Source organism: Leptonotus elevatus, chromosome 14, assembly GCF_054856555.1.
Source record: "Leptonotus elevatus isolate MCC_2025b chromosome 14, RoL_Lele_1.0, whole genome shotgun sequence".
In the NCBI taxonomy this organism is placed as follows: Eukaryota; Metazoa; Chordata; class Actinopteri; order Syngnathiformes; family Syngnathidae; genus Leptonotus; species Leptonotus elevatus.
Window position 1 is genome coordinate 1,655,684 of NC_141252.1, and position 12,845 is coordinate 1,668,528.

At 37.3% G+C, this 12,845-nt stretch overlaps 3 protein-coding genes across 11 annotated transcripts in view; 2 read left to right on the top strand and 1 right to left on the bottom strand.

Annotated features, from left to right (window-relative positions):
- map4k5 (mitogen-activated protein kinase kinase kinase kinase 5) overlaps window positions 1-365 on the top strand; it is a 24,178-nt gene extending 23,813 nt beyond the window's left edge. For all 9 annotated transcript variants that reach the window (XM_086095572.1, XM_086095574.1, XM_086095576.1 and 6 more), the window contains one exon: window positions 1-365. This exon is cut by the window's left edge and continues 425 nt beyond it. The gene's annotated coding sequence lies outside the window, so the exon portion shown is untranslated.
- Window positions 366-1,855: 1,490 nt separating this feature from the next.
- Window positions 1,856-10,764, top strand: cdkl1 (cyclin dependent kinase like 1 (CDC2 related kinase)). The gene is made up of 10 exons (XM_086095540.1): window positions 1,856-1,958; window positions 2,687-2,905; window positions 4,440-4,561; window positions 6,056-6,128; window positions 6,287-6,377; window positions 6,831-7,031; window positions 7,213-7,295; window positions 7,399-7,455; window positions 8,650-8,814; window positions 9,746-10,764. The coding sequence occupies exons 2-10, from the start codon at window positions 2,738-2,740 to the stop codon at window positions 9,845-9,847; spliced, it is 1,062 nt and encodes a 353-aa protein (XP_085951666.1). The 5' UTR covers window positions 1,856-1,958; window positions 2,687-2,737; the 3' UTR covers window positions 9,848-10,764.
- On the bottom strand, window positions 9,463-12,824 carry dmac2l (distal membrane arm assembly component 2 like). The gene is made up of 5 exons (XM_086095541.1): window positions 12,745-12,824; window positions 12,536-12,630; window positions 11,872-12,080; window positions 11,388-11,559; window positions 9,463-10,906 (listed from the first exon to the last, which is right to left on the bottom strand). Exons 2-5 carry the CDS (start codon window positions 12,628-12,630, stop codon window positions 10,792-10,794), a joined length of 591 nt encoding a protein of 196 aa, XP_085951667.1. The 5' UTR covers window positions 12,745-12,824; the 3' UTR covers window positions 9,463-10,791.
- Window positions 12,825-12,845: the final 21 nt, after the last annotated feature.

The following is a 12,845-nucleotide window of genomic DNA, read 5'->3' on the forward strand; positions in this document are numbered from 1 at the left end:
GCCACACGCGCGTTATTTAAGCAATATTTATTATTAATATTAACCTCGGGTATGTCTGACTACCTAATAACCAGCCTTCTGAGCAGCTTTTGGGTTCTTCTTGCGTTGTAACATAGTCGTGCATCCATCCTTTTTAAATCTTGAATATAATGTACAAATAAGTACCCCTTTTACTCTTTTATAGACTTACCTTCTTATTTGCACCGTGTAAGCACTTTTGTACATTTTCTTTATTTTTTGTAATTTAAAAGGACAACATGAGGGATGTCGTGCTTCTGTCAACATCGTTGCATTCCCTTTGCAAAATGTTTTAATCTATACTGTTTTTTTTTTTTTTTAATAAAAAAAATATCTGTTGTTGACAATGGTGTGTTTATATGTAGTATGAATGTATGTTGAAAGCTGTCGGTGGGAAAAGTGTGCATGTTGAAAGCATGGACCGACTAAGGTTATTAGAGTTATTGAAAACTGAAGAAATAAACTAAAATGGAAAAAAAAAATCGATAGCAAAACAAAATAAAAACAAGTGTGCGTTCTCTTAAAAATGATTACTTGAAAGTACATGTTACAGTTAACTAAAACTACAATAATGGCAAAAGCCTCCTTCGTTTTCATCTTTGTCAACTTTTGGGTATTAATTTTAACATAAATCCAGCAGTTGTTTGGGAATTGTAGTTTATTATTACTTTATTACACAATACTTATTGGACTGTGGGTATATTTGAATGTCATTACCTTCGTCTTATGTTGCAATGTGTAAAAACAAAAAAAAAAAAAAAAAGCTATTGGTCAGGCCTGAGTTGAAACTCCAACATTCCCTTGTCACCTGCAAGAGAAGAGTGTGGGTGTTGAAACAAACAAGCACATCCCTTTCAAGTGCAATGAAAAAGAGAGTCTGTTGAAATCTTTCACTGAGAAAAGTAGGTGTATTGAAAAGTTTCAACAGGAAAAGTCCAAATCGTTTCATTTTGAGTTCTTTCGCCAGGAAAGTTTGTGCTCGCTGTTTTTGAACAAATAACCTGTCAACATGATATTATGTGTGTTGAGTGTTGATGAGCGCACGTGTGGGTATTAGTTTCCAGTAATTCCCCCGTTTAGGCTGCCACTCTTCTGCCGATGCCCCCGAGAAGCATTAATTGGTCTCTGTGTGACACGACCTTTTGGAATATGCGCAAATCAACCTCCTCCAAGCAGGAAGGCCCCACTACCGCGACATATAAAAGGTACAATCTAGTCGTTTAGTTTTATTTGCTGTTTTGTCTGTAACTGCTTTTAAATGTCTTCATTGTTGCAGCTTTCAGGCAGACAAATCCACAAGAGTTCTTTCTTTTCCCCTCCCTGGCTGTTGCTACGACGACTGGCTCGTAGACCGGGAAGATGTGTCAAGGTGGGCGTGTTAGGGGCGGTGACGAGAAAGGTAGCGGTCTCGCCTTCAAAATAAAATATCGTGTAGTAGCGTCAAGTAGACGAGCATTGATGTAGACTTTGTTCCCTCGACAGTCATATTTGACACATGGTACATTTTGTGGAATTTAAATCGAGTTGAGCATCCTCTCGAACATCAACATAAAATAACCTATACATTTTGTGAATTTGAACTTGAGTCATATGTGTCACTTTATCATTGTTGCATCCATTGTAGGTAATGGCTTGTGTCTCATGGACCATACTATTCATTTGTCACATGGTAAATGTCAAGTTATCCAGTGTGACCTTAGTACTGCTGCAGCATTTTTAGTGAATTTGAACGTGCAAAGGTAGTGTTTTATTGTGAAGGTGTGAGTGGATGTGGGTCTTGTATAGATGTGCGCGTGTGTTAGATGTTGGGGAGATTTTTCCCCCCCCCTTCCACACATCACATCTGCGCCTCAGAGAGGAGGAAGCCTCTTGAGTTTCACTCCAACAAAACATCTCAGGAGATTTTTTTTTTTTTTTTCTGCTTCATCACCTCCAAAAGAGTAAGTGATGTGGTTTAATCTTTATGTTATAGTATTTTTTTGTAGGTGTTTTATTGAAAGAGTGCCTTTATTTTTGTCGGTGATGTATACCAGCGTTGCTGTGCCTTGAGTGGACGGCCACGAAACCCTGAGATTTTTTGTTTTTGTTTTGCAGCTTTGAGGGACATAGTTTTACAGTATAGTATTCTACTTTGACTTTACACTTGACTACTTTTTTCTCTCTCTCTCTCTGTTTCTGTCTTTCATTTAACATTTTTTTTGTGGTAAAATTACAGCTACAAACTTGTTTGGGAAACAAACAATACGACTTGTTCTTCCTCGTATTAAGAAATTGAAAAAAAATGTACCACAATCGTTTTGAAGTATTATGTATGGTAATTATTTTTCAACGTAACGTAGCAATTTTTTTTCCATGTGATTACATTGTTTATGTTTGTAATAATCCAACGAAATTTTTTGTAAAATTATGATTTTTTTTTTTAATAAAATGATCCCACAATGATCCCACTTGACTATTCTCAACATTCAAATTTGTAAAATTACAACTCATGTATTACAATTTTATTTCCATAAAGATTACGACTATTTTCTCATTATACAACTTTAATATTCAAATAAAATGTAAATTCATTACATTATATTATAACTTTTGTTTTCGTAATATTCAGATTTTTTTCGAATTCTACACTGCTGCTCTACCTAACAAATTGTCTTCCTCTGTTTTCCAGAAAGTTTTTCTTTTTCTTTTATTTTTTTTTTCTGATGTTTTGCATCGAAGCATGGACAAGTACGAGAAGATGGGCAAGATCGGCGAGGGTTCGTACGGCGTGGTCTTCAAATGTCGCAACAGAGACTCAGGACAGATCGTCGCTATTAAGAAGTTTGTGGAATCCGAGGATGACCCCACTATCAGGAAGATCGCGCTCAGGGAGATCAGGATGCTCAAGGTCGGCACACGCGCATAATTCTCATTTCAGCATCGTCGTTAGGCACATGAATGGTTGATGTTTCTAATGAAGTGACTAGTAAAGTGAAAACTAAAATATGCACCAAAAATGCATGTTTTATAATGAATAAAAAAAAAATACTTTTTTTTTATTTTATTAATTTAATTTTTTTTTATATTTGGAAAAAAATGTAATGTGAAGTCAACCCAAAGATTTTCTTTACATGAATTGGTTGTATGTGCCCCCACAAGTCTAAACAAGGTATAAGGATTCATATTGCGTTTGTGGAATACGAGTTAAGCAGCAGAATCCACCAGTTTTTTTGTTTGTTTTGTTTTATCTAGCTCATGGGGTGGCCATTTTGCTACTAGTTGTCGACTAACAATGACATCACAGTTGTTCAAGTAACAGCCAATCATGCCTCAGCTTCAGAAAACAGGTGGGCCGTGATTGGTCGTTACAGTACCTGTGTTGACAGTCGACATCAAGTGGAAAAAAACGGCTGGATTTTGCTGCTTACTTAAAATTTCACAGGCGCAATATTAATCAAAATACTGTAGTGTAGACTAATGGTGTGGCATAGAACATTATTGTAAAGATTTTTTTGAGAGGGGGGGGGTGATTTGCCCTTTAATTAATTATTTAAATTGTAAATATTTCGAGAAAAAAATTGGCATCCTAACATGTTTTGACACGCCGTAAATAACTTCTGTTTTAGTCAAATGAGGTCGGTAGATTAATAAAAAGATACATTTTAAAGAAAATGGCATTTAAATAGGGGGGGGGGTCAAAAGGATGAGTGTAAAAGTTCATCAGTTTTGTCTCACTTAGTATTTTTGATTAATTCATAATTAATGACTATTAAAAAATAAATGTATTTCTATTTTGTGCTTTTTATTTTAAATTTTATTTATCATGTTTTAGTAGTAATTGGTTTACAGGACATATTCAAAAATTAACAAAATAACTAAATTATGAGAGAAATAAAAAATACAGAAAATTGCAAAACCTATTAAAAGGGTCTTCGGAAGCAACGCTTTATTATTTTGATTACTTTTTTCTATCAATACAAAAAAAAATTATGTCCAATACACACAATTATCACCAGTATAAAAATTATCTTGTCAAATGTATATTTAATTAGTTAAAGTAATGCACAAACTGTTTTTTTTTTTTTTTGTGTGTGTGAGCTGGAATCCCAGTTGGGCTCTCCAATTTGGAAGCGTGCCCGCCGCCTCGGATTGAGTCCAAGTGTCAGCCGCTCTGCTTAATTAGTCAAGCGGTGGCGGGTGGGAGTGGCAGACCATAAATACGGCAGGACCCTGAACGGGTGGGGGTGTTAGGGGTAGCCGGGGCTGTTGCCGGGGGCGACGCCAGCTTTATGGCCGCCTATTAACACTTTGGATTTAGTGGTAGGAACGGAAGGTGGATGTCTTACTACAGGACTTTCGCTCACTTGTGTGCGTGCGTGCGTGCATGCGTGCGTGTGCGTGCGTGCGTGTGTGTGCGTGCGTGTGTGTACACTCCCATGCAGCAACTGAAACACAGCAACCTGGTGAATCTGATCGAGGTGTTCCGCCGCAAGAGGAAACTTCACTTGGTGTTCGAGTACTGCGACCACACGGTGCTCCATGAGCTGGACCGACACCCCCGAGGGTCAGCGTCACGCGCACCACATCCGCACCCCCGACAGTGACGCAACACATGAACGGAACAAGCTGAAATCTGAGGACATTGATAAATATTGCTGAGTGTCATCTGCATAACCACGATAGCCAACATTTATAACGTATGCAGACTGAACAAAAGGGGTGCAAGGAATAGACCCTTGTGGGACGCCACATGGCCATTCAAAGTTAGTTCCAATTCATCCTTTTAAAATTCTGTTTTTCTTTTTCGTTTGCTATGATGGCGACTATTTTTCTCGCCGCGGCGGCAACAGCGCCTTGGCGGTGCGGCGCTGTGTACATTCGGATTATCTCCCCGTGACATACTGTATGTTACCACCTTTTGTGTTGGCGGTCTCCCGGGGAAGCTGACCCTCCCCGCGGGAATGTTTGCGGCGACGTTCTGTGCCGGCGGGGCGCCGTCAGCCGCCTTTTTGGGAGGGGACGGACCTTGTTATGTATTGCGCGTCACGTGGTGGGCGTTTCCGTGGCGACCGCTGAAAAGATGGCGGCTCGTGAGCCAACACAGCTGCGTTTGGAGCGCGGCAATAAATCCATATTCGGTAAACGTGGCGGCGGAGGCGGCGCAGCGTATCACAGCGGTTGTGAACAGGATATCGTAGGTCTTTAATTGGATGGCGTGATCTAACTTTAAAATTTTAAATATTATGCCGTGACATCATCATTTTTCAGCCATTTATTTCCTCAAACTAAAATGAATGCTTCTTAAATGTAACATAACACTTTTGCTGCGCTAGATTTTATCGTAAAGAAACTGTACCAGTATAAGTTTTAATTAATACTAAAATATAATTATTTCTGCAGTTTTTACTAAATTACTAGTTGCTAAATAAAAATAATATTTGGCAAAAATGATTATTTTTCCTCAAATAAAAATGATTGCTAAAATGTAATTTGGAATTCAACTTTCATAAAATAAAATAAAATATTTTATTGTTAATACCAATTTTAGGCTATTTATCATGGGAAAACTTTTTAAAATAATTTATCTTGTTTTTTTATTTATCATTTTTATATCACAAAAACCTTCCAACAGCCATTTTTTTATTATTTTTTGGCAAAGTGGCTGTGTTCACATTTACTTACTAAATGGTAGTCAGAACACACTTGGAACCATTCAAAGTGTGTCTGCAAATAAAGCTTGGATGTTCTCGTCGGCTTTTCCTGATTTATTTTCTTTTTTGTTTTTGCTTTCTAACCTGAAGGTTTTATGCTAACACTGACCTCTAATTGGAACTGTTCATTCTGAACACAGCAGCATGCCCACAAATAAAGAGGGTGTGCACACTTTTGCAACCACATTAATGCTGGTGTTTATTTTTGATTTTCTTTGCATCGTGCAGTTTATAGGCCACATGAATTGTGGGAAAAAAAATTGGGAAGTGATTTCCCTTTTCTCATATTCCGAATATCCCAAAAACTTTTTATATAGACTGAAAATGTTTGTTGTTATTGTGTGCAGCGTTCCTGAGCATCTGGTGAAGAGCATCACGTGGCAGACGCTTCAGGCTGTCAACTTTTGCCACAAGCACAACGTGAGTAAGGCGAGCGCGCTTTCACACGAATTTTTGCGTCACCTCTTTTTTTTAACAAGCATTCCTTTCCCCCCGCCTCGGCACGGCGGCACAAACACGCCGCCCGCTGACCCCTGGGCCCCTTTTTTACCGTGCGCTCGCTGACCGGGCCCGGCCAGTGTATCCACAGAGACGTGAAGCCCGAAAACATTCTCATCACCAAACAGCACGTCATCAAGCTGTGCGACTTCGGCTTCGCCAGGATTCTCAGTAAGCAGCAGGTCACATGACCTTAGCCGGATTTCCCCTCAAATCCTTTTAGCAGAATACATTTATAAAAAAAAAATGATGGTCTTATTATGTAGTTATATATTTATTTTCTCAATTTTCAAACTTTTTTTTATTCCATTATCTTATTAAAAAATTGATTTATTGATTCATAAATAATAATTTTAAAAAACACTATCAATATTAAATAATCATTTTATTCAAAAAATGGTCAATTGTAATTACATTGATTTTAAACTAAATAATGGCTGTTTGATTATTAAAAAATAACAATTTTACATAGCTGTCATGCATGTTACAATAAAGTGAAAATGTATCGATTTTGTCAACATTTTAGGGATTGATTGATTTATTGTAAATAATCAAATGAAAAATAATCACCATTATTAAAATAACCTTTTTTTTCTTTTTGATGTGTTCCGTTTTGCCACGTAGCGGGGCCGTGCGACTCGTACACGGACTACGTGGCCACGCGCTGGTACCGCGCCCCCGAGCTGCTGGTGGGGGACACGCAGTACGGCCCCCCCGTGGACGTTTGGGCCGTCGGCTGCGTCTTGGCCGAGCTCCTTTCCGGCGTGCCGCTGTGGCCCGGCAAGTCCGACATGGACCAGCTCTACCTGATCCGCAAAACCCTCGGTCAGCATGGCACTTTTACGAAACAACTAAAACGCTTTCGTCCACGGTTCGAAATTGACAGACATGAAAAGATCCATTTTAACTGGCCTGGCAGTGAATGAAAATACAAAACATGAGTTTAATCTTGTTTTTTTTTTTTTCAAATATTGATTTTTGTCCTTGTGTGTACAATATGTTGCAGGAGATCTGATCTGTCGTCATCAACAGGTTTTCAGCACCAATCAGTTCTTCCACGGCCTGTCCATCCCGGAACCTCAACAGATGGTCCGAATCCCTTCAAAACTCCTCACATTGGATTGCGCAATTTGTCTCCAGTGACAAGTTTGAACACCATTCGCAACTTAACATTTTTTTGTCGCTATCTTAGGAACCTCTGGAGCTGAAATATCCAAACCTCACCCACCAAACGCTCAGTCTCATGAAGGTAGTGGCAAAATTAGCATTAGCATTAGCACATGGATATGATTGCTTGATCAATTGATTTGGGGTACGCTTTTAATATATTTTTGTATGATTTATTGGATGGATTTCATTCTTTATTTTGTATGGGCTCATATGTGTATACCTAAAATGCTATTTCACAATTTACTGTAATAAATAAATTAACTAGTGCGTTAATTTAAAGTCAAGCCTGTATTTTACTATTTGAAAAATGTGCAGAATTTGAGTTACTTTATGTTAAAGATTAGATAGCTCTTAATGTGAAAAGAAAAATGCACTGAGCTGTCACCAATGTCTTACAAATGCAATTATGCCATCTAGTGGCAGAAAAATGACTAACACAAATCAATGTTATACTCGTTTTTTTACAGAACAGCACAACTTTTTAATTTTAACTCAATTTTATGAATTATGAAATTACTGTATCAATGACTATGACTATCAATGATGCAGCCATATTTCTATTAGTTAAAAAAAATCCACTTTTATGTTAACAAGAGTATGAAAACTTTTTTTTATTGTACATTTAGAACAGATATAAAAGTTGTGATTAATCGTGAGTTAACTATTGAATCATGTGATTAATTATTTTAAAAATGTATTGCCTGACACCCCGAAAATGAACTCATTTGCAATATCGGGAGAAATTGCACGTGAAGTAAAATATTGAAACGTGGAATGATTGTGAATGATGTGAAATTATATTCAATGTAATGTTTTTTTTTTTTTTTTTTTAAATGTGTCATCGTTAATGAATAAGGATTGTTTTGAGGGCTCAGAAATGTCGGGTTGTTGAAAATCATTTCCACTTTGAATCAGCAGAACATTTAGAATTTGGAATGGGAATGATGTGAATCTCATTTGTTGAATGTGTCATTGGGAATGAATGGTTAACAATCAATGGGGTCAATCGGGTCCCAATTTCTGGGTGAAAAATGTTAAATTTTTGGCAAACTAAATATTTGTAAGGAAAAAAATACTAGCTCCAATGCTGTGAATTATTGTAAAATGTTGAAATTGGAATTACGTGAAAGGCAATGTCAAAAAAAGTGGCAGGAATACAAAAAAATAGGAATAACTTATTTAGGCCTTCACACAATATAATACCTTTAATCAATTAAGTCAACTAAACGATAGTAATCATACTCCAAATTCTTCTTGATAATGTCGTCGACAGGCTTGCCTTCGTATGAACCCCATCGAGCGTCTTCCGTGCGAGCAGCTGCTGCAGCATCCTTACTTTGACAGTCTGAGACACAGGAACCAGGCCAACGGCAACGCGGGGCACGATCGCCACGGCAACAGGAGGACCCGCCTTCCGCGCAAACACCTGCCCGCCGGGGTGAGTCACGCTCTTTTATGAAAAGACAAGAAGGAGATTTTGCTAATGTACAATATATTTGACCGAAACGGCGTTCAAAATATTACTCGCATCAAAAGAAAACATTCACAATATTACTTATATCAACTCTTAATCGAATAAAAATATTACTAAAGTTTTTTTGTACTAAAATTACATATATTTCTGTTGTAATAATATAAAATGAGAAATATTACTGTGTGATACAATTTTTCCTCAAAACATACTAAGAATATATTTACTAAAACATGTCTCAAATATATTACTTACTGTTACTAAAATATTTGTGTACCAAAGAAATTACCAAATATTTTTTACTCAAAGAAAAACATACTAACATACTAGTTTTTCTGAAAATAAATTGTTTTTCTATTTTTAAATACTAAACTACATGTTTCTATTACTCAATATTTCATTAATCAATCAAAAATATTACTATTATAAACTAATTTCTTTATTTTATTGTTTACTTTCTTAGTAAAATTAAATGTTTTACCATAAATATTGCACTAAAAACGAAATATTTTTCACTCAAAGGGGGAAAAAAACTAAATACTTAATTTTTCTGAAAAGAAACCTTTTTTTTACTAAAACATTTTTTAAAATACTAAAATACAAGTTTTTATTACTCAATTAAATGTCATTATTTTTGTTCTAATAAAAATGTTGCTATTATATATATATTTTTTTCATTCTTTACTTTCTTAGTCAAATTAAATGTTTTAATTTAAAAAAATAATAATAATAGAAAAAAATCTGTAGCAACATTAAAAATGCATATAAAATATTTTTACTCAAAACATACTACTAAAAGTATAAAAAATGTATACTGAAATGAGCCTTGATGTCATGACTCCCTCTCTCATGCGATATTGCTCAATGAGCATATGACTGACCTGGCTTGTGGTGTCAGTGTTTGCCTCAGCTGACGGGCAGCAGCATCTTCCCTGTTCCGGATACCAAGAAGTACTACCACAACCTCAGCAAGTTCAACTACCACCTGCCTAACATCTAGAAGCTCATCAACAAGACTCAGGAAGTGAAGCAAAGCGCTGGAGCTGAGCGACTGACATTCCTCGGTGACTTTTTGTCATATTGTTATCATTTTCAAACGTTAGCTAGATGATGGAGGACAAGGAGCGTCACGTGACCGTGCGCTCCGCTCGTAAACGACATGGAAGGTTTTGTCAAATCTTCTGCACCGCAAGTCAAGTAGGACACCACTTTTTTTTTTTTTTCACTTTCAATGATATTTATTCAAAACAGCACTTAAGTCGAGATGTTCCCCAACGTGGTGCTATGGACGTTCGCAGCCGTTTCGTTGCGGAAATGCCAAATTAATCGTTCAAATACGAGTGCCCCAATTGAAGGCTCCTTTTATGTCCCGTTAGCTATGGATCAAATGTGGTGGGGGGGGATACACAAAATTGTTAGCCTCATATAGTGCTGCTTTGAGATATGAGTTCAGTACATTGTGTGACCGTGCTCGTAACACAAACTTGCATCTCAAATCATCTTTTCCCATTCAAATGAATGGAAATGCAATTAGTCTGTTTCAGTTTTTTCCGTGTCGGTCATCCAGGTCACGGTAAGCCGCGAAGGTTGGTAACTGGAATCTATTTAGTTAGGTTTTTTTTTTTTTCTTCCATTTCTGAATACATAAAACAATGAACTATGCAATTATGCTGTCAGGCTTTCAAAACGGTGGCTTGACCACCTTGGATTATTTAACTTTATGAACAGATATGCTAAGCAGCTAACCGTGTCAAGAAAAAGCCACGGCCCAAAAAAAAAAATAAACTGCAGACTCAAAATGGCCACCTGGAAGCGTACGGGCATTCATGTTTGCGGAGAAGCATAAAGGAGCCCCAGTGGCGTAAAGCTAACATGACGAATGTTGATGTTAAATAAACTGGTGTCAACAGTAAAGTGCTTTGTTGTTGTTGCTGTTGATTTTTTTTAGTCCAGGTCCACGTGAAGATCAAGGTGCGGGAGTGCCGTCTTTAAACGTTCCACCGTGCTCTGTTTGTCTTTGACGCCAGGCAGGTCACTGAGGAACAGGTACTCCAGATTCCTAAAAAAAAAAACGCACAGCAAGTTAAAAGCTGTTTTCAATTCTAAAATTCCACAAATTATTACTTCTTGGTATTTGTAGTTCCTGGAATTAAATGTTCCGGTCATACATGTTCAGCATTGCAGAGTCCACTAGTACTCATTTTGTTGTAACAAAACTTGCTTTACTACAAAATTTAAAAATTATTAATCAATTATTATTATTATTTTTTTACAACAATACATTGACTCAAATGAAATACAATAACAGTAAAATTATTTTTCCTAGAACAAATAAATAAAATTAATGTATTTTTTTTTTTTACTAAAATTGTACTACATAATGTATTTAATTTAATAACTAATATAAAGTAAAATGCATTTGATTAATCTTTATTTTTACAAAATAGAAATAAAAAATGTATTTTTATAAAATTGTATTTATTTATTTCAATAAAATAAAATAAAAAGAATAAAAAGAATAAAAAATAAAAAAGACCTGCCTGAGTTTGTGCAGAGCGATGAGGCCCTTGTCGGTGACGTTCCCGCACGACACCACCTCCATGATGAAGACGCTGCGTTGCAGGTTCTCCAGCGCGCCGAGCCGCTCCAAGCACGCGTCCTCGATGTAGATGCACTTGCGTAATTTCACCTCCTCCACGTGCTGCAAACCCTCTGCACAGATGCAACGCAATGGCGTCAAGGAAGGAGCAGCGGTTCAGCAGTTGTGGGCCGTCCTTGAATGGCAATTTTTATGCGAGAGCCCTTTGCACTGGAAAAAAATGACAGCATGTGGTTATTTTGCTGCTTGTTTCAAGCCCTCTTTTATACATGCATTAATAATGCATTATAAAGAATGAAATACATTAAGAGCATGTATGTTGCCCATATCTAAAACCGCATTTCTGTCATACATTTGGTTAGCCCATTGCCCACGCCCGATGTATGGTCTCTATATTGTGAATTTTTGTAGAGCGGTTCCCAAACCGAGATGGTCGAAGCCTCTGTACATGATGCAGGAGTCGGTGGCGTCGATGGCCTGGATCTTGAAGCGCCCCAGAGGCCCGGTGGGCAGCATGTTGTAGTCCCCGTGCCAGTGGTCCAAACCTAGGAAGCGCACCTTGGCGCCGCACCTCAGCAACCACTCTGACGCCGCCCGGTCGGGACCCACAGCCTTGATGCGCTCATAGTCCACCCTGGAAAAAGGAAAATATAAATAAATATATTTGTTTTAGTTGTGTGTGTGTGTGTGTGTGTGTGTGTGTGTGTGTGTGTGTGTGTGTGTGTGTGTGTGTGTGTGTGTGTGTGTGTGTGTGTGTGTGTGTGTGTGTGTGTGTGTGTGTGTGTGTGTGTGTGTGTGTGTGTGTGTGTGGATATATATATATCCACACACACACTAAGAAGGAAATTTGATAAATATTTTTACATGATCATATCAAAATATATAACAATAAAAAAAAAAGGGCCAAGTGCCTGAAATAAATTAGCACAATGTCACCCAAACTTGCAGACATTCATCAACCACAAAAATCGGAGCCTTTTGGAGACACTGATCCTTAGACATACTTTGAACTTCTTCTGAAGATAAAAAAACCCAAAAAACATACACCTATTAAACAAAATATACGATTAATATTATGAATATGAGTACTTGTTGAAAACAGCATTGAGCCATCCCCAGAAATGTCTCCGGCTAATCTCTCTTTGCTTCAGAGCAGATTGCACCCCCTTCACGAGCAGCTTCATCTGAAATATTAACACATTGAATGCATTTTGAAACGTCATATCACATATTCTTTCTGGCCAATTTCCTTCAAAATCCGTTAAATAGTTCAATAATGTACAACTGTTGTGACCTACCCTTTAAGCGTTAGCAGGTTTGTTTACATACATGTCGACTGCGGCCATTTTATCAGGCGTATGACCTCACGGAAGACGCGCTTTTCCATTGGCTGCTTAAC